The sequence below is a fragment of the Dendrobates tinctorius genome, unplaced genomic scaffold (genome assembly GCF_039654945.1).
Source record: "Dendrobates tinctorius isolate UK_male_01 unplaced genomic scaffold, ASM3965494v1 ptg000158l, whole genome shotgun sequence".
NCBI classification, from domain to species: domain Eukaryota; kingdom Metazoa; phylum Chordata; class Amphibia; order Anura; family Dendrobatidae; genus Dendrobates; species Dendrobates tinctorius.
Window position 1 is genome coordinate 11509310 of NW_027361825.1, and position 25153 is coordinate 11534462.

Sequence of the window (25153 nt, forward strand, 5' to 3'; positions counted from 1 at the left end):
CGCTGTGTGCTTTGAGCTGTCCCAGACACCAGATGGCGCTGTGGGCGCTTAGCTCGTCTCTATGGCCCTGTCATTACCACCAGTGATTAGTGCAGGAGGAGGGGGCGACAGGGTGGAGCAGTAACGGGAAGGAAAACACAGGAGGAAGAGAACTGAGGGAAAACGGAGGGCTGAGTGTTATTATCACCTGAAGGTCACGTTATCCCCCCCGCTGCTCCCAGCAAGGTGCAGTATACGTGCTATATGTGCAGCACACACGTGTGGGGGTCTGGGCATACTGGTGTGTGGGCATAGTGGGGGTCTGGGCATACTGGTGTGTGGGCATACTGGTGTGTGGGCATACTGGTGTGTGGGCATACTGGGGGTCTGGGCATACTGGTGTGTGGGCATAGTGGGGGTCTGGGCATACTGGTGTGTGGGCATAGTGGGGGTCTGGGCATACTGGTGTGTGGGCATAGTGGGGGTCTGGGCATACTGGTGTGTGGGCATAGTGGGGGTCTGGGCATACTGGTGTGGGCATAGTGGGGGTCTGGGCATACTGGTGTGTGGGCATACTGGTGTGTGGGCATAGTGGGGGTGTGGGCATACTGGTGTGTGGGCATAGTGGGGGTCTGGGCATACTGGTGTGTGGGCATAGTGGGGGTCTGGGAATAGTGGGGGTCTGGGTATACTGGTGTGTGGGCATAGTGGGGGTCTGGGCATACCGGTGTGTGGGCATAGTGGGGGTCTGGGCATACCGGTGTGTGGGCATAGTGGGGTCTGGACATAGTGGGGGTCTGGGCATACCGGTGTGTGGGCATAGTGGGGGTCTGGGCATACTGGTGTGTGGGCATAGTGGGGGTCTGGGCATAGTGGTGTGTGGGCATAGTGGTGTGTGGGCATAGTGGGGGTCTGGGCATACCGGGGTCTGGGCATACTGGTGTGTGGGCATAGTGGGGGTCTGGGCATACTGGTGTGTGGGCATAGTGGGGGTGTGGGCATAGTGGGGGTCTGGGCATACCGGTGTGTGGGCATAGTGGGGGTCTGGGTGCGGCCATTATCAAAAGTCATGTACTCTATCTATCTCCCCTTGCTTCTCTCTAATATTCACTTTCCTCACATTTGCACAACCTCTGCTTGCTGTCAGTGAGTAGAAACCTTCCTGGTTCCATCCCATCCAGATCCCGCCTGCTGCAACCAATCACTGGCTTTGTGGCATAAAACTGCTGAGGCCGGTGATTGGCTGCAGCGGTCACTGCAGAGGAGTAAACAAAGACTGGTGGGGACCACCGACGCGTCAGTGCTGGAGCCGGTGGGGGCTCACTTTATTTTGCAGCAGGTTTTTGAAAAATCCAGGCAACCCCTTTAAAAAGAATGACATATAGGTGCAATACCACACACAACCTGGGCACGGAGGTGGCGCTGTTTATGGCGCTGCCCTGTTTCGTTTTTTTTTTAAGCCTATGCAATGCTAAAGACAGTATGATGATAGATTGTGTTAGCACAGCCCAGACACAGTCTGTCAGGAGATGCTGGAAGTTGTAGTTTCTCTGCTGTGGTCTCTTTGCGATTGCCGCTCCTCTCCATTGATAATCGGTGGCAGCGATGATTGAGGATCCAGCAGACGTGCTGGCTGCCAGCTCAGTAATGCAGGATCTGGCTGCCAGCTCTGCAGTCCCAGTAATGTAATCAGCCTCCCGCCGGCAGACATGGAGGGGCTTCTGGCCGCCAGGGTCTTGCTCTGGATTTGCTCATCGCTTCCTGCAGTTGATGTCATGATCGTGTAATTATGTAGTTTCCCTGAAAAGCGGAAAATGAAGGTTTTTCTCTCACATCATACAGCTGACCCACGGTGGGATATTTAGTGCTTGCTGACCATTTCCAGTAATTGTTCCCTGGTGGTCCTGTGCTGTCACTTCGGGACAGGTGAGCGGGCTGATGCCCGATGTTGCATAATTTGATGGCAGATCTGTTTTTAGTGGTCCAACATAATAACAGCTGACAGAATGAGGTATCATGATGGGTATATTTAATATTTGGCCCCAGATTGTTTAGTGCTTTTCACTATACGGTCCCTGGGAGTGAGCCCTGGTGGGCTAGCGGTTTCTAGCGCGTGAGCCCTGGTGGGCTAGCGGTTTCTAGCGCGTGGGCCCTGGTGGGCTAGCGGTTTCTAGGGCGTGGGCCCTGGTGGGCTAGCGGTTTCTAGGGCGTGGGCCCTGGTGGGCTAGCGGTTTCTAGGGCGTGGGCCCTGGTGGGCTAGCGGTTTCTAGGGCGTGGGCCCTGGTGGGCTAGCGGTTTCTAGGGCGTGGGCCCTGGTGGGCTAGCGGTTTCTAGGGCGTGGGCCCTGGTGGGCTAGCGGTTTCTAGGGCGTGGGCCCTGGTGGGCTAGCGGTTTCTAGCGCGTGGGCCCTGGTGGGCTAGCGGTTTCTAGGGCGTGGGCCCTGGTGGGCTAGCGGTTTCTAGGGCGTGAGCCCTGGTGGGCTAGCGGTTTCTAGGGCGTGAGCCCTGGTGGGCTAGCGGTTTCTAGGGCGTGGGCCCAGGTGGGCTAGCGGTTTCTAGGGCGTGGGCCCAGGTGGGCTAGCGGTTTCTAGGGCGTGGGCCCTGGTGGGCTAGCGGTTTCTAGGGCGTGGGCCCTGGTGGGCTAGCGGTTTCTAGGGCGTGGGCCCTGGTGGGCTAGCGGTTTCTAGGGCGTGGGCCCTGGTGGGCTAGCGGTTTCTAGGGCGTGGGCCCTGGTGGGCTAGCGGTTTCTAGGGCGTGGGCCCTGGTGGGCTAGCGGTTTCTAGGGCGTGGGCCCTGGTGGGCTAGCGGTTTCTAGGGCGTGGGCCCTGGTGGGCTAGCGGTTTCTAGGGCGTGGGCCCTGGTGGGCTAGCGGTTTCTAGGGCGTGGGCCCTGGTGGGCTAGCGGTTTCTAGGGCGTGGGCCCTGGTGGGCTAGCGGTTTCTAGGGCGTGGGCCCTGGTGGGCTAGCGGTTTCTAGGGCGTGGGCCCTGGTGGGCTAGCGGTTTCTAGGGCGTGGGCTAGCGGTTTCTAGGGCGTGGGCCCTGGTGGGCTAGCGGTTTCTAGGGCGTGGGCCCTGGTGGGCTAGCGGTTTCTAGCGGGGGGGCGCGGTTAGCGGTTTCTAGTGCGCGGACCCAACTGGGCTAGCGGTTTCTAGTGCATGGATCCGTGGGGGAGGGGTGCTAGCTGTTTCTGGCGCGTGGACCCCACTGGGCTAGCAGCTTCTGGTGCTTGGTCCCTGGTGGTCCAGTGGTGAATTTTGGAATATGATGTAACTTCAGATCATTAGATTTGTGACTCGGCTGGGACTTGCTGCTATCCCACAGGTGAAAAATTTTGGCAGTACCGCTTGTTACTGGACACCATGTTATATTACACTCCCCCTGTAGTGGCCGCTGCAGGCATAGTGAGCAGCCTCACTGAAAGTCCCCCACTGATCGTGTCTGATTGCTGGCATCAGTGATGGAGGCTTTTGCGTGGAGCAGTGGTCTGCACTGCTGCCCTTCTCATCCATCTGCTGTGCAGGGCAGTAATGCGCTGACATGACTCGTCCAGAAACCAGCGATTGTGTAATCTGGAGTCACACGGAGTCCGGTCGTCGTGTGATGACCACAAACAGGAAGGACCAGGAGACGGAACTGTGATGCCGAGAGATCACCGGCAGAGGTCACACAGGACTGATCCTGCTGTTCTGGGAGACCTGTGGCCTGGATACATGTATGGGTGGGACCACGTGTGTGATGGAGTGGTCGTTTAATAGAAAGCTGGTGGTTAACCGACCACCTCTGTCTATCAGCGGTGGACGGTCTCATAGCAAGGAGCGCAGCGCTTACAAGCTGTCTAGCCTGCAAGTGCTGCTCGGAAGCTGAGATCACGGGATCTGGCCCTCTTCACTTACCCTGCGCTCCTCCAATACAGCAGAGACCAAGCTGCCTCTGCTCACAACACCAGGAGCTGTGCACGCTCAGCTGCCTGCCCAAACTGTCAGTGGTGGGGAGCGCACCGCACGCTCGGGAATCAAGAAGCAGAAGAGCTGAGAACGCTTATTTTGACAGGCCGTCCGCACATGCATGCGCACAGAACAATCAGTAATAGGTCATCGTTCTTGGCAGCACATGTTGCTTACACCGGAAGATGAGCTGCCAAGAACGATTATTTTTAAGCAAGCGATTTTACGTCTTTGCTCTTTTTTTTTTTTTATAAACTCCCTTTCTTCCAAGAGCCATAACTTTATTTTTCCATCAGTATACCTGTGTGATGGCTTGTTTTTTGCAGAATGAGTTGTACTTTTGAATGCCACCATTCATTTTATCATGTGATGCGCGAGAAAGCAGGAATAAAATTCCAACTGCGATAAAATTTCAAAAATAAAGTGCAATTCCACAATAATGTAATTGTTTTTTAATTTATTATTTTTTTTATTTACCATGTTTACCACATAGTAAAACTGACCTTGTAATATGATTCCCCAGATCTGGGCTAGGACGCAGATACGAAGCATGCATAGGTTGTTTTTTTATTGAAGTAAAACCTTTTTTAGAAATTTGTAAGAAAAAAAAATTTCCATTTGTCATCCGTCTCCGAGACCTGTAGCGTCTCAATTTTTTGGGGGATCTGGGGCTGGGTGATGGCTTATTTTTTTTTTTTACCTGAGCTATGTTTTTATTAATACCATTTTGGGGTAGATACGATGTTTTGATCGTCTCTTATTGCAATTTTGTGGCAGACAGAAAAATGTAATTCTGTGTTTTGATTGTTTTTTTTTTTTCTTCTCATTACGCAGTTTACCGATCGGATTAATTTATTTAATGTTTTGATAGATTGAGCGATTCTGAACTCAGCAATGCCAAATAGGTGTATTTTTTATTGTATATTCTTAATGGGGAAGAAAAGGAGTGATTTGAACTTTTGTATTATTTATTTTCATATTCTTAAGTTTTTTTCTCTCACTTTTTAACTGCATTGAGTAGTCCCCTTAGGAGCTGTGATCACCTTTGCTGCACATAGCAGGCCTCCACTACTTCCGTCTCCGATGAACTACGGCCACAAGCCGGCGTTCACAGGAGGATCGTAATGACAGGGTCATCAGGCGCCGATGAGCGGGATGAAAACCTAATGCGGGACATAAAGGCTTTATAGAAAAGTACAAGAAAGTTCTGATAAAACGCTTCTTGCCACCATTCATTGTTTTTTTGCCCCACATTTAGATGGTGTTTTATACCTGCGGACCGAACGAAGCCATGGTGGTGTCAGGTAAGAACTCTCCCTCTTCATATAATGACTGTTTCCCAATGTATGTTCTGTATCCAGATCTCTGCTTGCTGTCACCGAATATAAATCTTCATCGTTCACCTGCAGTGGATGTAAATCCGTGTACAGACTAAATGTGGTAGAAGTAGGGAAGCCACAATAACACCTGCGATCATCTGGGTCCACACCTACCTGTGGGGCCCCAATAGGGTCTGGGACCCTCCTCATCTACCCTATGTGCAGGTGCTTCTCACAAAATTAGAATATCATCATAAAGTTTATTTAAGTTTTTCAATACAAAAAGTGAAACTCCTATACAGTTAGGCCCATATATATTTGGACAGAGACAACATTTTTCTAATTTTGGTTGTAGACATTACCACAATGAATTTTAAACAAAACAATTCAGATGCAGTTGAAGTTCAGGGTGGCACATGTTAACCCCTTCATGACCCAGCCTATTTTGACCCTAATGACCAGACCATTTTTTGCAATTGTGACCAGTGTCCCTTTATGAGGTAATAACTCAGGAACACTTCAACAGATCCTAGCGATTCTGAGATTGTTTTTTCCTGACATATTGGGCTTCATGTTAGTGGTAAATTTCGCAATTTTCAAATTTTGAATTTTTTTTCTGTTAAACCAGAGAGTTATGTGACACAAAATAGATACTAAATAACATTTCCCACATGTCTACTTTACATCAGCACAATTTTGGAAACAAAATATTTTTTTGTTAGGAAGTTATAAGGGTTAAAAGTTGACCAGCGATTTCTCATTTTTACAATAAAATTTACAAAACCATTTTTTTTAGGGACCACATCACATTTGAAGTCACTTTGAGGGGTCTATATGGCAGAAAATACCCAAAAGTGACACCATTCTAAAAACTGCACCCCTCAAGCTACTCAAAACTACATTCAAGAAGATTATTAACCCTTCAGGTGTTTCACAGGAACTAAAGCAACGTGGAAAGAAAAAATGGACATTTTAATTTTTCCAACAAAAATTTTCATTTAGCATCAATTCTTTCATTTTCACATGGGCAACAGGATAAAATGGATCCTAAAAATTGTTGGGCAATTTCTCCTGAGTACACCGATACCTCATATGTGGTCATAAACCACTGTTTGGGCGCACGGCAGGGCTCAGAAGGGAAGGAGCACCATTTGACTTTTTGAATGGAAAATATTCTGGAATATTTAGCGGTTGCCATGTCACGTTTGGAGAGCCCCTGTGTGCATAAACATTGGAGCTCCTACACAAGTGACCCCATTTTGGAAACTAGACCCCCCCCCCCAAGGAACTTATCTAGATGCATAGTGATCACTTTGAACACCCAGGTACTTCACAAATTGATCTGTGGAAAAAAAAAAAGTACTTTTTTTCACAAAAATTTTCTTTTAGCCTCAGTTTTTTCATTTTCACATGGGCAACAGGATAAAATGGATCCTAAAATTTGTTAAAAAATTTCTCCTGAGTACACCGATACCTCATATGTGACCATAAACCACTGTTTGAGCGCACGGCAGGGTCCGGAAGGGAAGGAGCACCATTTGACTTTTTGAATGGAAAATTTGCTCCAATCGTTATCGGACACCATCTCGTGTTTGGAGAGCCCCTGTGTGCCTAAACATTGGAGCACCCCCACAAATGACCCCATTTTGGAAACTAGACCCCCTAAGGAACTTATCTAGATGGGAAGTGAGCACTTTGAACCTCCAAGTGCTTCACAAAAGTTTATAACGCAGAGCCATGAAAATAAAAAATATTTTTTTTTCCTCAAAAAATTATTTTTTAGTGCGCAATTTTTTATTTTCACAAGGGTACCAGGATAAATTAGACCCCAAAAGTTGTTGTCCAGTTTGTCCTGAGTACTCTGGTACCCCATATGTGGGGGGGAACCACTGTTTGGGCACATGTCGGGGCTCGGAAGGGAACTAGTGACATTTTGAGATGCTGACTTTGATGGAATGGTCTGCGGGCACCATGTAACATTTGCAGAGCCCCTGATATACCTAAACTGTGGAACCCCATTTTGGAAACTAGACCCCCCCAAGGAACTTATCTAGATGTGTGGTGAGCACCTTGAACCCCCAAGCGCGTCACAGAAGTTTATAACGCAGAGCCGTGAAAATAAAAAAAAATTTTTTTTTCCTCAAAGAAAAGATTTTCAGCCAGCAATTTTTTTTATTTTCACAGGGGTAGCAGGATATATTGGACCACAAAAGTTGTTGTACAGTTTGTCCTGAGTACGCTGGTGCCCCATATATGGGGGGAACCATTGTTTGGGCACACATAAGGGCTCGGAATAGAAGTAGTGACATTTTGAAATGCAGACTTTGATGGAATGGTCTGCGGTCGTCGTTACGTTTGCAGAGCCCCTGATGTGCCTAAACAATAGAAACCCCCACAAGTGACCCCATTTTGGAAACTAGACCTCCCAAGGAACTTATCTAGATGTCTGGTGAGCATTTTGAACCCCCTAGTGCTTCACAGAAGTTTATAACGCAGAGACGTGAAAATTAAAAAAAAAAAAAAAAAAAAAAAAAAAAAAAATTTTTTAGCCCCCAATTTTTTATTTTCCCAAGGGTACCAGGAGAAATTAGACCCCCAAAGTTGATGTGCAATTTTTCCTGAGTACACTGATACCTCATATGTTGGGGTAAACCACTGTTTGGGCACACGTCGGGGCTTGGAAGGGAGGGAGCACCGTTTAACTTTTTGAACGCAAAATTGGCTGGAATCAATGGTTGCACCATGTCGCGTTTGGCGACCCCCTGATGTGCCTAAACAGTGGAAACCCCACAATTCTAACTTTAACCCTAACCCCAACACACCCCTAACCACAGCCCTAAAGCCAACACATCCCTAACCCTAATCCCAACCCTAACCCCAACACACCCCTAATCCCAACCCTAACCACAACCCTAACCCTCATTCCAACCCTAACCCTCTTTCCAACCCTAACCCTAATGGAAAAATAAAAATAATTTCTTTATTTTATCAGTTGATCCTGCCTATGGGGGTGATAAACGGGGGGGTTTACTTACATTTCATTCTATTTTGATCACTGTGAAAGTGATCAACATGAATGAATGGAAATTGGAGCCGGCGGGCGCACTGCTCATGCACCCGGGGGGTAGCTGAGGGAAGGCGGGGGGGAGATGATGACAGCGGCGGCACATCGCCGCTGTCATTCAGTGGCGGGGGGCAGATCGCCCCCGTTAATGGGTGGGGGGGGGGGGTCGGATCGCTGTCACCAGCCATGTCCGATGCTATAACAGCGTCGGACATGGCTGGATTGTAATATTTCATCAATTTTCATTGATGAAATATTACTATCGCTCTGATTGGCTGTTTCACTTTTAACAGCCAATCAGAGCGATCGTAGTCACGTGGGGGCGAAGCCACGCCCCCTATGCTGAAGAACAAAGCCCCCTCTATCTGCGGGTCGGGTGACCTTTCAGTGACCTAGGTCACCCGACCCGCAGGGGGGCTTTAAAGTCATGACGCCACATAGGCGTCACTGGTCAGATTTGCACCAGTTTTAATGACACCTACGTGGCGTCATTGGTCGTGAAGGGGTTAAGGAGCTGAAACTCCTAAACCCTTCATCCAATTTTAATGTGGATACCCTCAAATGAAAGCTGAAAGTCTGAACTTCAACTGCATCTGAATTGTTTTGTTTAAAATTCATTGTGGTAATGTCTAGAACCAAAATTAGAAAAATGTTGTCTCTGTCCAAATATATATGGACCTAACTGTATTATATAGTCATTACACACAGAGTGATCTATTTCAAGTGTTTATTTCTGTTAGTGTTGATGATTATGGCTTACAGCCAATGAAAACCCAAAAGTCATTATCTCAGTAAATTAGAATACTTTAAAACACCAGCTTGAAAAAGTGATTTTAAAATCCGAAATGTTGGCCTACTGAAATGTATGTTTAGTAAATGTACTCAATACTTGGTTGGGGCTCCTTTTTGCATCAGATACTGCATCAATGTGGCGTGGCATGGAGGCGATCAGCCTGTGGCACTGCTGAGGTGTTATGGAAGCCCAGGTTGCTTTGATAGCAGCCTTCAGCTCGTCTGCATTGTTGGGTCTGGTGTCTCTCATCTTCCTCTTGACAATACCCCATAGATTCTGTATGGGGTTAAGGTCAGGCGAGTTTGGTGGCCAAACAAGCACAGTGATACTGTTGTTTGTAAACCAGGTATTGGTACTTTTGGCAGTATGGACAGGTGACAAGTCCTGCTGGAGAATGACCTTTCCATCTCCTAAAAGCTTGTCGGCAGAGGGAAGCATGAAGTGCTCTAAAATTTCCTGGTAGACGGCTGCACTGACTTTGGTCTTGATAAAACACAGTGGACCTACACCAGCAGATGACATGGCTCCCCAAACCATCACTGATTGTGGAAACTTCACACTAGACCTCAAGAAGCTTGGATTGTGGCCTCTCCACTCTTCCTCCAGACTCTGGGACCTTGATTTCCAAATGAAATGCAAAACAACACCTTGGACCACTGAGCAACAGTCCAGTTCTTTTTCTCCTTGGCCCAGGTAAGATGCTTCTGGCTATGTCTATTGGTCATGAGTGGCTTGACACAAGGAATGTGACACTTGTAGCTCATGTCCTGGATACGTCTGTGTGTGGTGGCTCTTGATGCAATGACCCCAGCAGCAGTCCACTCCTTGTGAATCTCCCCAAATTTTTGAATGGCGTTTCTTAACAATCCTTTCAAGGCTGCGGTTATACCAGTTGCTTGTGCACCTTTTTCTACCTCACTTTTTCCTTCCACTCACCTTTCCATTAATATGCTTGGATACAGCACTCTGAACAGCCAGCTTCTTTAGGAATGACCTTTTGTGGCTTACCCTCCTTGTGGAGTGTCAGTGACTGCCTTCTGGACATCTGGCACGTGTCTCCCTGCAGCATAAGTATCATTGCAGCAAAAGTATCTTGATGATTCAGTTATTACAACGGCAGTTAGTCACGGCAGGAGTCAGGACCCCACACTATGTACCTGTCTCTTTTGGGTATGTCTGCTGAGTAAGCACTTCTTATTACTTGAATCAAGCTTTTCTATTAACCCTCCTACTCCTTCACCATGTTTACATATGCCCTCACAGTGTTTGCTCCATTACTCCTCACTTTCCTTCGCTATCTCCAAACCCCAGCACCCTCTAACCAAATAATCATCTCCCCTTCCCTCTTTCCTCCACACCTGACCTCCTCTGCTGAACTGCTCCTCAACCTCAAATTTGTCCTAATGAAACATAAAACAAGCCACCCACTCTCCTTCTACAATCTGCTCTCTCTTTCTCTGCTTCTCCTCACTGCTGGCGACATATCTCCAAATCCTGGACCCCACAGCTCATAACCCCCATTACTACCCCTTCCTACCGCTCCCTATCTAATATTAACTACCGCAATCTTTCCAACTTAAAACCCGTGCCATTGACATCCGACCTCCTGCTCCCTCTCTCTGGAGCACTTTGGAATGCCCTCTCCATGTGCAATAAGCTTCATGTGTTTCATAACCTCTTTCTCTCTCGCAATCTTGCCTCTCTTGGCCTCACAGAAACCTGGCTGACACCCTCTGACACTGCCTCCCCTGCTGCACTGTGTTACGGCGGCCTCCACTTCAACCACACTACTTGCCCTGGCAACAGACATAGTGGAGGAGTGGGTCTTCTCCTTTCTTCCAACTGCACCTTCAACCCAATCCCACCTCTTCCCTCCCTAATCCTCCCCTCTTTTGAAGTCCACTCTGTCCGCATCTACTCTCCCTCCAACCTCCAAGTGGCCGTCATATACCGACCTCCAGGCCCGACCACTGCCTTCATTCACCAATTCTCTACCTGGCTTCTTCACTTTATTTCAACGGACATCCCCGCTATCATCATGGGTGACTTCAACATCCCCACTGATACCCTTCAGTCAGCAACCTCAAAACTCCTGTCCCTTACTTCATCCTTTGTACTTACTCAGTGGTCCTCCTCAGCCACCCACATAGACGGACATACATTAGACCTGGTCTTCACCCGCCTCTGCTCTCTTTCTAACTTCACCACCTCCCATCTCCCTCTATCTGACCACCATCTACTCACTTTCTCATCCCTGTCCTTCTCTCTTGGCACCCATGTCCTGCAACATGCGCACCACCGCAGAAACCTTGCAAACCTAGACACCCACACGCTCTCTGACTCTATTCTACCACTGGCATCCATATCCTCACTCCACAACACAGACAGTGTCACTGCTTTCTACAATGCCACTCTCGCATCAGCTATTGACACGGTGGCCCCTCTCGTTCATGGCAGAATGCGACGTACTAACAGACAGCCCTGGCACAATAACACCACTAAAAACTCCGGCAAGTGTCCAGGGCTGCAGAGCGGCGTTGGAAGAAAACAAATTCGCAAGACGACTTCACTGCATTCAAACAGGCAACACTCACATTCAAATCTGCCCTCCCCTCTACTAAACAGGCCTACTTCACAACCCTCGTATCCAGGGCTGTGGAGTTGGTAAGCCAAACATGCGACTCCGACTCCTCAATTTTCCTTACACCGACTCCACGACGCCGACTCCCACATATATTATATTTAAGTGAAAAATGTATTGTTGTACAATGTGAACATCAGACATTTAATCATTTTTGATACAATAATCAAGATATTTAGATAGAACATAATATCTATTTATTGGAATACACCTTTAGAACACAAAAACTGTAATAAATTGTAAATATGTAATACACTATGTAATATCGATTACATATATATATTGTATGTGTGTATGTATATATATGTGTGTGTATGTATATGTGTATATATATCTATATATATATATATATATATATATATATATATCTCTATGTAATAAACTATGTAAGTGGCAAAAAACAGTTTTCAACAAAAACATACTAAATAACCTTTGTGCAGTCTATGAATTTGTTCTAAGAAATAGAATAGCCTCTATGAGATCCTGCTTCATAGATGACCTCAAATCTGACCTAATAATTTTATGGCTAGAGACCAACCTCTCTACACTAATTTGGGTTGGAGGCAAAGCCGTAACCACATGGGCAGCATCTCTAACAATTTCCTGGTATAAAGGAATTGCCTCATGCACAGTCAGTTTTGATGAATGGTTGAAATTTTCTATTTCTTTGAGAGCAAGTAAAACATTTTGCTGAAATATGGTCAATCTGCTTGCTATAGGAGACGGAGTGAAATCTTTTTCCTTGCGGCAATGCTTTGCCTGCTCCATGTCATCTAAATACTTGTCAAAGTCAAACTCCTCATCTAATGAGGATGAAGATATGGCAGCAGTAGCACTGTCAGGACCCAAGTCCTCTTGCGCCTGGCAGTCTTCCTGTAGGCCACTCATCCTAACTGCTACCTCAGTCAGAGCTTCTTTTCCTTTAGTAAGCTGTTGGTCATCAAGCAGTGTACGATGACTTGGGTCCACATAAACAGCTGCCAGAAAAAAATTTATTTTCCAATAGCTGTGTCTCTCCGTTTCATTGAAGCAGAAATGTCATCTGTGATTGAACTTCCTCTTTGGGACAGGCAAAACAGCAAGTTCTTCCACTCCCTTATGAAAATGCCAGGAGTTATATCCTCAGCTTGTAATTTTTAGTCACGGTGAATGGCTGATTAAGCAATTCCTTCAATTCAGCCACCTGTGTCCATTGACCTTCATTTAGGGTTACCTGAGGCTTCACCATATCTATAAGAAACGGTTTTAGTTCAAGCAATGGCTCAATCATTAAATAAGTGCTGCCCCACCGAGTGGCTTGATCGACAATTGCCCCTTTTCCAGCACGTCTCTTCAAGATGGAATCAATTTTAGGGGTTCTGGCGGCAATAACCAATTTCCTCACTTTTCCAATCAGATTTCCAGCATGTCCCTCTTGCAGACTATCTCTTATTGCCAGCTGCAGCATGTGCACAACTTTCTCCAGCTCGGGGCCCAGGAATCGGATCCTGTGCAGGGCAGGCACACCTTCCCCTCTTCTCTCTGGTGAAGACGTCAGAAGACAGGAACAGAGGAGGGGCGATTGCCCCCTGCAGTCTGGAGGCGGTGCAGGACGGGAGCACTGAAGCATACAAGTGAGTTTTGATAGGTGCATGCCCCTGTTTTTAGGGGGGGGCAGCTGCCCTCCTGCCCCTCGCTGGCTACGGCCATGATTCACACACAGAGTTTTTGCGGATCCGTTTTTTGCAGTAAAATGCAGTGACTCTGGGCATCCCAGCAAAGTCAGTGGGTTTCAAGATGTGACATTCAGACACATTGTTTTGTGAGGATCCGTTTTTTGGGCTAAATGAGTAATCTGTCCCTGGGGCCTGTGACTGTAAATATGGCTCTGTGAGATGCTGGATCTCTTCACCTTACTTACAATTGACGACGGTCGCAGATAGCTCAACTCAGCTGCCGGCACACATGTTATGAAGACTCCAGAAGAGACTTTGATTTCTTTAAGAATTCTTGTTGAATGCATACAAACAGCAGCAGGTAAAAATGACTTTCTTCAGACAGGCTGAAAGCACATGTGCCTCTAATGAAGCCAAGATGGAGACAGAGGCACAGGAGGAAGAAGAAGGAATTGACATCACACCCAGAAGAGGGAGACAGGGAGGCAGAAGAAACAAACTTAATGGAAAGGAAGGATTTCAGCTATGCAAACACAGGAACACATAGCAACAATAAACATGAGAGACTGCAATACAGCATGTAAAATGTCTCGCTCATGGGGACATAACACCTCCCCGTCTGAAATCTATAGATTTCATAATTTTTATGATGTCGTCCGGAGATGTCACTGTAGACCTGAAAAACAAAGGGAAAACAAGCATGCAAGTAATAACAACAACAGTTGTAGCCCAAATGGCATGGTCCAAACTTCAGTTGGAGGCATGAAGTCCTCAATGGCAGAATAGTCCGAGTCCAGACGTAAACCCATCTTCAGATTGGGGAAGCAGCAACGTGCAAACACTTCCACCAACCCAATAATCCGCTGAAGAAAGTTCAAATATTAGAATGTTCCAACACAGCTGAAGGAATATACACTCACTGGCCACTTTATTAGGTACACCATGCTAGTAACGGGTTGGACCCCCTTTTGCCTTCAGAACTGCCTCAATTCTTCGTGGCAGAGATTCAACAAGGTGCTGGAAGCATTCCTCAGAGATTTTGGACCATATTGACATGATGGCATCACACAGTTGGCGCAGATTTGTCGGCTGCACATCCCTGATGCGAATCTCCCGTTCCACCACATCCCAAAGATGCTCTATTGGATTGAGATCTGGTGACTGAGGAGGCCATTTGAGTACAGTGAACTCATTGTCATGTTCAAGAAACCAATCTGAGATGATTCGAGCTTTATGACATGGCGCATTATCCTGCTGAAAGTAGCCATCAGATGTTGGGTACATTGTGGTCATAAAGGGATGGACATGGTCAGCAACAATACTCAGGTAGGCTGTGGCGTTGCAACGATGCTCAATTGGTACCAAGGGGCCCAAAGAGTGCCAAGAAAAAATTCCCCACACCATGACACCACCACCACCAGCCTGAACCGTTGATACAAGGCAGGATGGATCCATGCTTTCATGTTGTTTACGCCAAATTCTGACCCTACCATCCGAATGTCGCAGCAGAAATCGAGACTCATCAGACCAGGCAATGTTTTTCCAATCTTCTACTGTCCAATTTCGATGAGCTTGTGCAAATTGTAGCCTCAGTTTCCTGTTCTTAGCTGAGAGGAGTGGTACCCAGTGTGGTCTTCTGCTGCTGTAGCCCATCTGCCTCAAAGTTCGACGCACTGTGCGTTCAGAGATGCTCTTCTGCCTACCTTGGTTGTAACGGGTGGCAATTTGAGTCACTGTTGCCTTTCTATCAGCTCGAACCAGTCTGCCCATTCTCCTCTGACCTCTGGCATCAACAAGGCATTTCCGGCCACAGAACTGCCGCTCACTGGATTTTTTTTCTTTTTCGGACCATTCTCTGTAAACCCTAGAGATGGTTGTGCGTGAAAATCCCAGTAGATCAGCAGTTTCTGAAATACTCAGACCAGCCCTTCTGGCACCAACAATCATGCCACGTTCAAAGGCACTCAAATCACCTTTCTTCCCCATACTGATGCTCGGTTTGAACTGCAGGAGATTGTCTTGACCATGTCTACATGCCTAAATGCACTGAGTTGCCGCCATGTGATTGGCTGATTAGAAATTAAGTCTTAACACACAGTTGGACAGGTGTACCTAATAAAGTGGCCAGTGAGTGTATGGCGGTAGGCTTCCCGCTGTGAGCTGTGTCCATAAACAACGTCTTTCATGTGATGTCCTCCTTCAGCAATCCGTGATGATCGATCACTGGGTCCAATTCAAACAGAGAATTGTTCTTAGACAGGCTAGTACCCCTTGTGATACTGTCAATCTCGTGACCATATTCTTCTTGTTGCACACATTGGATGATGAATTGCTCGGCATGTCTGATATTAGCAATGGTAGGGTGTCCTCTACACATATGCCAACCACAACACTCTGATGTCTTGTTACCGACAAAGGACTGGGTGATGTGAATAAGACGAGCTAAGGCCCTCACGACAGCTGACCATCTTGAGAAGCGCTCAAAGCGGAGAGATCTCAGTTTCAATTTTGGCAACACAGAAGTGTAGTGAGTAGAAATGATTGGTCTGATCTCTGTGTCAGACACTGGTTCCACCAGCTCATAAATGTTGTTGAAGTCCCTTGAACTGGAATCCTCGTACAGGAGCCTTGGAAGTGACACCCATATGTTGTCGTTCAGTTTAAATGCAGCTGGATTCATGTCAGTAGGGACATAGTACCACTGGTCAGGGGTAGAAAAGCTTCTGATACGCTCTACTCTATTGCAGACGTAGATATAAATTGTTTTGTTTGGTTATAGATGTAACCAAGTACCACTTTACTCTCTGTGTAGAAGGTAAATGAATCAATAGCAATGTCCATTTCGTCCTTTATAGCTTCAACTATCTCCACTGCCAGAAAGGCGGCACAAAGTTCGAGTCTTGGAACAGAGTGAGCAGGTTTCAGGGTTAGTTTTGCCTTACCGAGGATGAATCCACAATGCACCTTGTTACATTCTTCCAAAGTCTTCAGGTAGGCTACGGCAGCTATAGCCTCTGTAGAAGTGTCGGAGAAAATGTGGACTTCTTTTCTGATGGTGGCTGAAAGGGTGCCTGGGGAATAACAACGTGGGACTTGGAAATGCTCTAAGACCTTCAGAGACTTCTTCCACACCTCCCACCTTTGTTGTTTCTGGAATGGTAGCGGAGTGTCCCAATCCGTACTCTCGGCGGTCAACTGTCTCAGCAGTATCTTGCCTTGAATTGTGATGGGTGCAATAAACCCGAGAGAATCATAGATGCTGTTCACAACAGATAGGAATCCTCGTTTAGTGAAAGGTTTATCACAAGCTGACACCTGGAAAGTGAACGTGTCCTGCTTAATATCCCAAAGCAGACCGAGGCTGCGTTGCATGGGAGGAACATCAGAACCCAGAACAAGATCCCTTACACCAGCAGCGTGATCCTCAGATGGAAATGCTTTCATTACCTTTTCACTGTTGGAGATGATTTTGTGGAGCCTAAGGTTTGCTGTTGACAGCATTTCCTGAGTCCTAGAGAGCAGATCGATAGTCTCTTCACTTGTGGGAAGAGACTTAAGCCCATCATCTACGTAGAAGTTTCTTTCCACAAATAGACGAGCATCAGACCCATACTCTCTCTCACCTTCCCATGCTGTCCGTCTTAGTCCATAGATGGCCACTGCAGGTGATGGGCTGTTCCTGAAGACATGCACCTTCATCCTGTAGTCTGACCTTGTTGCGGACGTCATTGTCTTTGTGCCATAGGAATCTTGAGGTAGTTTCCGCTGTCTTCTCTCACGATAAAGCAATGAAACATTTGTTGAATGTCGGCCATTACTGCGACAGATTCTTGCCTGAAGCGAATCAGTACTCCTATAAGGCTGTTTAGATTAGGCCCAGTGAGGAGCAGGCTATTTAGGGACATGCCTTCATACTGAGCACTGGAGTCAAACACCACTCTAATTTGGTCGGGTTTGCGAGGATGGTAGACACCAAAGGATGGAAGATACCAGCATTCTTCACCTTCTATTAGCAGGGGTGCGGCTTCCGCGTGACATCTATCGAAGATATTTTGCATGAAGTCGACAAACTGTTTCTCCGTCTCCAGCTTTCTCTTTAAGGTGCGTTTTAGGGATGAAAACCTTCCATTGCTTGTTGCAGATTATCAGGTAGCCTTGTTCTTGGAGAACGAAAAGGTAAAGGTGCTACCCAGCTATTTGAATCGTCTTAGGCGAATTCCTTTTCCATAATCTTTATAAATTCTTTCTCCTCCCTTGCAGGTGCTAGCTGGTTGTTTTCTCTTGTAGAGATGATGAACACTGTTGACCCAAGGTCATCATTACGGGACAGGAATATATTCGTGTCGTCAGTGGTTTCTTTCTTCCACTTGTTGTCGCTTATCATCTCTTTCACCCAGTAATGATGTGGGCATGGTTGAAAGTAAGTGCTGCAACCATTCGGTAGGACGTGAGTCTTAAATGAGGAAATCCTCGTTGGTCTCTTCATCTTTCTATACAGACATTGCCTATGATAACCCAGCCTAGGTCTAAGCATTGAGCAAAAGTAGCGTCGTGTGGCCCGTTGATTTGCTGACGTACCTTGTGTAGTCGCAGAATGTCTCTGCCAAGCAGGATCAGGATGTTTGCGCTGTTGTCGAGAGCTGGTATCTTGCCTGCCAAGGTCCTTAGATGAGGGTGATGGAGTGCAGCCTCTGGAGTTGGGATTTCTTCTCTGTTGGACGGTATGTGGTTGCATTCGACCAGAGTGGGTAAGGGTATCTCCACATTGTTCTCAAGAGAAGACACCATGAGTCCATTGGCTCTTCTCCCAGAGACCTCCGTAACACCGCTGCAGGTGCCCAGAGTGTAGGGGTGAGAGTTTCCCTTTAAGTCAAACATATCAAAGAGTTCTGACTTTGCAAGTGACCGGTTGCTCTGATCGTCCAGGATAACGTACACCCTTGCGGTTTTCTCTGGCCGACCCTTGGGATACACATTCAACAGGCATAACTTCGCACATGACTTGTCCCAGAGGCCTTCTCTTCAGACTTCTGTGCATGAAGAAGATATTGTGATAGAACTCACCGTTTGAACAGCATCCTCCCCGCCTTGCCTTGTGGTGGGGGAAGGAGTAAGCTGTGCAATGTTAGATTGGGATGGATGGAGCGCTTGCACATGTTCCTCACTGTCGCACTCCAAACACTTAATAGATATTTTACAGTCCTTAGTGTTCAGTAGAAGCGCAGCACCTGTAACATGTCCCAAAATTATTCAGAAGCTCTTTGCGTTCCTGGAGTGGTTTCTTTCTGAAGCCAATGCACTTCTTTAAGGGATGATGCTTCTTGTGAATATGAGGATTCTCAATCTTCTCACCTTTGTTACTCTTATCTTGTGATACTGTAGGTGTGGGAAGAACATCCGTCTTGTTGACGGACATTGGAGCTCGGCGGTTCCTGTAGTTAAGACGTGGACTCGTGTTTAGGAGATGAAGCAGGGTCGCTGTGTTCTCCATAGGAAAAACTTGGATCAGTCTTACACTCTGCAATATTTTCGATGAACTCGCAGAAGTAGAAAAATGGAGGGAAGCAGACTTGGTTTTCCCTTTTGTATTTTGATCCAAGCATGGTCCACTTATTTTGGATATTGGATGGCAGCTTGTATACTATTGGGGTTACCCCTTGAGCAGTGTCCAGGTAGCTGAGACCAGACAGGTACGGGTCTGCTTTGGCCAGCTGAAGCTCTAACAGGAGGTTGCTGAGCTCTTGGAACCTTGTACTGTCCTTACTAGATACCTTTGAAAAATCCTCTAGTTGCTTGAACAGGGCATTTTCTATGGCCTCAGGACTGCCATAGGTTCTTTCTAGCCTCTTCCATGCAGCGGTGAGACCCGCGATGGGATTTACTGATGTGGATGGATTTAAGTCTCTTGACCCGATCCGTGGATTGTGGCCCAAGCCACCTGATTAGCAGGTCTAGCTCTTCAGCGGCGGTGATGCCGAGGTCACTGATTGTGGGTTTTAAAGGTACACTTCCAACCCCTGTAGTTCTCAGGTTTATCGTCAAACTCTGTAAGACCGGTGTTAGTTAGATCGCGCCGAATCATGTACCTTGCAAAGCCGGTCATATCAGCATTCTCCGATTTTGGAAGGACCGTTGCTGGCTGGATAGCATTGTTCCTACAGTCTGTGCTTTGACCTGGGAATGCAGGTACATATGGGGCAACGTAGGCGTTCAGTCCATTAAATGGCTTAATGAGCTTAGTTTCTGCCACACATAGGACTGGAATTGTGTGACTGACTGGAGTGTGGTGACTTGCCTGCATATTGGCCTGCACGTATGTTTCTGTGTATAAGATTTGGTGAGGTGCAGGTTTCCGGTACATTCCAGTGCACAGGAGGATCAGGATGCAAGTTTGGCAGCGTATTTTACTGACCTTGGGTGCAGGATGCGGGTAAACACTCTGTGTCCTGTTGTCTCGGGGGAGCATCTGTGCGGTCAGGAAGGATTGCAGGAGCAGGGGTAGCACTGTATTGGCTTTGTACATAGTCTCTAGTACGCTTAAGAGGGTCTTCAGTATCAAAATCACTTAAACTGATGCTGTCTCTTTGGCTCCCACTGATGGCTTGTTCCAGGACCTTTAACTTTGCCATGGCTGTGGCGTGTTCGCGTTCCTTCTTTAGGGCTTCTGTTTCTGCCCTTTTTTTTGCCTTTCTGTTCACTGCTTCGGCTGCCTCTGTTTCCATCTCCGTTTTCTTTAGAGCGAAGACAGCTCATATTTTCGTGGCCTCAGCTTCTGCACATGCTTTTACGAGCTGTTCGCTGAGGGTTGAGGATTTTGAAGAGCGTGACTTAGATGATCGCTTTGACTGTCTGGCTGAGCCGGAAATACAAGATGACATCTCGGCTATTAGCGCGATTCTTGCCTCTGTCTTGGCTTTTATATCGCGCACCATGCTTTCTCTCTGAGTTAAGTTGTTGGAAAGCTTGCAGCTCTTTGCAGGGAACTGATGGGTTAAGTCTCAACACTGAGATGTACTGATCTGCTATTTCTGTATACTGTTGATAATCTTAACACAGTTGTGCAAGGGTTCCCTCTGGTGGTCATTCAAAAGAAGCAGGCTGAGACAGGCTGTCTGTGACTCAGCAGTTTTTGCCATAGCGCTGCTATAGCACATAGAAGATCCATGTTTACTGGATTGTAGATTCTCCCTTTCCATGTGGGCTTTGTGGGACGTCTAGCCTTCTCACTAGATGGTGGATCAAGTTCTATGCACTCTTCCTCTAACAATGGGTCTGGCAGAGACCGTGTCGTCATTCCTTCAGCCATCCTGATTCACAGGGTGAAGGGGAGCTGTATAGTCTCTTATATGCTGAGAGTGTCTGCTCTGCAGGAAGTTCTGTAGCTTTATAGAAGCTGTGGTTGCTTTACAGATGAATATTGTAAAGTCTTTTTTACTAATCTGTCCCCAGGGCCTGTGGCTGCACATATGGCTCTGTGAGATGCTGAATCTCTTCACCTTACTTACAATTGGCGACGGTCGCAGATAGCTCAACTCAACTGCCAGCACACGTTATGAAGAATCCAGAAGAGACTTTGACATACAAACAGCAGCAGGTAAAAAACACTTTCTTCAGACAGGCTGAAAACACATGTGCCTCTAATGAAGCCAAGATGGAGACAGAGACACAGGAGAAAGAAGAAGGAAGTGACATCACACCCAGAAGAGGGAGACAGAAGAGACAAACTTCATGGAAAGGGAGGATTTCAGCTATGCAAACAAAGGAACACATAGCAACAATAAAACAACATGAGAGACTGCAATACAGCATGTAAAATGTCTCATTCATGGGACATAACAATAAGCATGTCAGTTTGTGTGGCGTTTTTCTAATCTGCTTTTGCTATTGAAAGCCATTATCTATGAGCTCAAAAACCTTTCAGGTGATGCGGTTTTTTAAAAAGCTGATCTGCTTTTGCAGCTTAAAAACGTATCCTCAAAAAACGCAGCAAAAACGCTGTGTGTGGATCAGGAATAGAACAGCCATTTATAGGACATTTCATAACTTTCCCTAATTCCTATGAAAAAATATTCAGCACATTCTGCATTGAACTATTGTACCCAATTTATTATATATTTTAGGAGTCGGAGTTGGTCCATTTTATTCCGACTCCACCAAAATAAGCTCCGACTCCACAGCCCTGCTCGTATCTTCCCTATCCTACAACCCCAAACAGTTATTCAAAACTTTCAACTCCCTCCTCCACCCACCACTGCCCCCTCCAACATCCCTCATCTCTGCTGAGGACTTTGCCACACACTTCAAAAATAAGATCGCCCAAACAAGGCAAGTCTTCATTGTTCAACCACGACAACTCCTTTGTACACCAGACCAATGCCCAAACCCCATAACCTCCCTCTCCAACATCACTGAAGGGGAGCTTAATCGCCTCTTCTCCAAATCGCACCTCACAACCTGTGCACTTGACCCGATCCCATCCCACCTCCTCCCCAACCTCACCACCACACTTATCCCATCCCTGACGCACCTCTTTAACCTATCACTAACGTCCGGTACCTTCCCTTCTGCTTTCAAACATGCCACTATCACGCCCATCCTTAAAAAGCCAACCCTCGACCCAACCGCTATGTCCAGCTATCGCCCAATATCACTGCTCCCATTCGCTTCCAAACTCCTGGAGCTGCATGTCCACGCTGAACTTTACTCCCACCTCTCATCTAACTTGCTCTTTGACAATCTACAATCTGGTTTCCGCCCCCATCACTCCACTGAGACTGCAATGACCAAAATTACTAACGACCTACTTACAGCCAAAGCAAACGGACAATACTCTATACTCCTGCTTCTAGACCTGTCCTCTGCATTCGACACAGTTAACCACTGCCTCCTACTACAGATCCTCTCCTCCTCTGGCATCAAAGACCTCGCCCTATCCTGGATCTCCTCAACCTTTCCAACCGCACATTCACCATCTCCCACTCCCACACTACCTCCTCATCCCACCCTTTCTGTGTTGGAGTCCCCCAAGGCTCTGTTCTAGGACCCCTACTCTTCTCAATTTATACCCTTGGCCTGGGTCAACTCATAAAGTCCCACATATTCCAGTACCACCTTTATGCTGATGACACTCGATCTACCTCTCTTGCCCAGACGTCACCTCTCTGCTGTCCAGAATCCCGGAGGGTCTATCAGCCATATCCTCCTTCTTTTCCTCTCGCTTCCTCAAGCTCAATGTGGACAAATCTGAACTCATCATCTTTCCTATATCTTACAGATCTTCCTTGCCTGACCTATCTATCACTATTAATGACTTCACGCTTTCCCCAGTACCCGAAGTCCGCTGCCTCGGAGTAACCCTTGACTCTGCCCTGTCCTTCAAACTGCACATCCAAGCTCTTTCTACCTCCTGTCGCCTCCAGCTCAAAAATACTTCCAGAATCCGTCCTTTCCTCAACCCTCTATCTACTAAAATGCTTGTGCTCGCCCTCATCTCCCGCCTCAACTACTGCAACATCCTTTTCTGTGGTCTCCCTGCTAACACCCTCGCACCTCTCCAGTCCATCCTTAACTCTGCTGCCCGACTAATTCATCTTCTCCCCTCTGCAAATCTCTTCACTGGCTCCCATTCCCTCAGCGTATCCAGTTCATATTACTAATGCTGACCTACAAGGCCATCTATAACCTGTCTCCCCCATATATCTCTGAACTAATCTCCCGATATCTTCCCTCACGTAATCTCCGGTCATCCCAAGACCTCCTTCTGTCCTCCACACTTATTCGCTCCTCACCCAACCGCCTCCAAGACTTCTCCCGATTAGCCCCCATCCTCTGGAATTCTTTGCCCCAACATGTCCGACTATCAACCACATTCGGATCCTTCAGACGGAACCTGAAAACCCACCTCTTCAAGAAAGCCTGCAATGACCCCGCTACCTCCTCACCACTACCGGAGATATCACCTCGACCAACACCGGAACTGCTGCAACCCATCAACCTACTGTCTCCTTCCCCACCATCCTGTAGCATGTAAGCCCAAAAGGGCAGGGTCCTCTCCACCCTTTGTATCAGTCTGTCATTGTAAGTTTGTTTACTGTAAGTAATATCTGTAATTTGTATGTAACCCCTTCTCATGTACAGCACCATGGAATCAATGGTGCTATATAAAGAAAAAATAATAATAATCTGTCAAGTCAGTAGTCTTCCCCATGATTGTGGAGCCTACTGAAACAGACTAAGGGACCTTTATAAGTGCTTAGGAAGCCTTTGCAAGTGTTTTTTGTTAATTATTCTAATGTACTGAGATAATGACTTTTGGGTTTTCATTGGCTGTAAGCCATAATCATCAATATTAACAAAAATAAACACTTGAAATAGATCACTCTGTAGGTAATGACTCTAAATAATGAGTTTCACTTTTTGTATTGAAGAACTGAAAGAAATTAAATATTATTTGATGATCTTTTTTTTTTGATCAAATACATTTTGATTAATCAGAATTCAAAATACAGAATATACAGTAAATCTTCCACAAACAATAGATTTACAAATTGAACATCCCTGTCCCCCCCCCCCCCCCCCATGTAGACAGCATATATAACTCTTTTCTCCATAAGATTTCTCTTACACCGTAATTTACCATTAGTCATCCTTTTTACCCATATTGTCAATCAAACCATACAAAACAGAAATGTTCCTATGTCCTGGTATTAATGGTCTATCCACAACACCAGCATTGTAAAATATAGCACATTCCCATCAGTTAACTGTACCGTATTGTAACCAGGGATTCCACAACCTCTCATAGGTTTTAGAATTGCCTCTTTTAGCATATATCCTTTCCTCCAGCTGGATGATACTAGACACCTGTTACACAAACTCTCTCCCAGAAGGTGGTTCTTTCCTGATCCAGTTCCTCGCAGCTTCCTTGCTACATATAGTAGTCTGGCTATAGCAAGCTTTGCACTATTAACTATTTCAATTTCCTCCACATATCCTAGTATGCAGACCAGTGGGTTTTTGGGTATAACACTTCCGTAAGCCCCTTCTATTCTGTTAATGACATTAAATCAGAACGCAGATAGCCTGGGACAAGTCCTCATCATATGAAGGATTCCGGCATCAGACCCCCCACATCTTAGACAGTCAGAGTTGTTCCTCAGCCCCATTTTAAACATCAGAAGGGGGGTACGGTACACACGATGGATCACATAAAGATGGGACAACCTAGCTGGTTCACTCATAGTGAGTTTGGGGACATATTCTAGGACGCTGTCCCATACCTCGTCAGTCATCACCCCAATCTCTCCCTCCCATTTGGATCTTCCTTTAAGTGGGAACCCCAATAAATGTGTATGCAATATATCTTTGTAGGTGTTAGAAATTACCCCTTTTGTAAGTCCAGCACCACCACATATATAGTCCAACACTATGTCAGATTGTATCTGCAGGTTTCTGGAAAGTTTTTGAGCCGTAATGGCATGCTGTACCTGACAGTAGTGGTACCATTCAGAATCCGGCAACTGAAACTCACTCTGTAATTGCACAAACGGTCTCAGCTCCCCGTTATCCATAATTTGAGACATTAATGTCAGCCCTCTACGTTTCCAGCCTTCCAGTCTCCCAAGTTTCCAAATCTCTGAGAGGTTACTGTTATCCCATATAACTGTGAATCTAGTCAACCCGGTCACCCCTCTCACCCTCTTTAGTCTGTTCCACAGGTCTTGTAAGAGTCGCAGAGTGGGACACCCATCTCCCATTAC

The 25153-nt window shown here is 46.6% G+C and overlaps 1 protein-coding gene across 3 annotated transcripts in view; it reads left to right on the forward strand.

Annotated features, from left to right (window-relative positions):
• Window positions 1-25153, forward strand: part of FLOT1 (flotillin 1) — a 52358-nt gene continuing 27205 nt past the window's right edge. The window contains exons 1-2 of one of the 3 annotated variants that reach the window (XM_073548931.1): window positions 1-225; window positions 5181-5226. In XM_073548931.1, the coding sequence (XP_073405032.1) occupies window positions 5181-5226 (46 nt within the window). In that variant the 5' untranslated portion in view covers window positions 1-225. Of the gene's footprint in view, window positions 226-5180; window positions 5227-9596; window positions 9792-25153 lie in introns of those variants that run through there. The other 2 variants (XM_073548932.1, XM_073548933.1) reach the window with 2 other exon arrangements.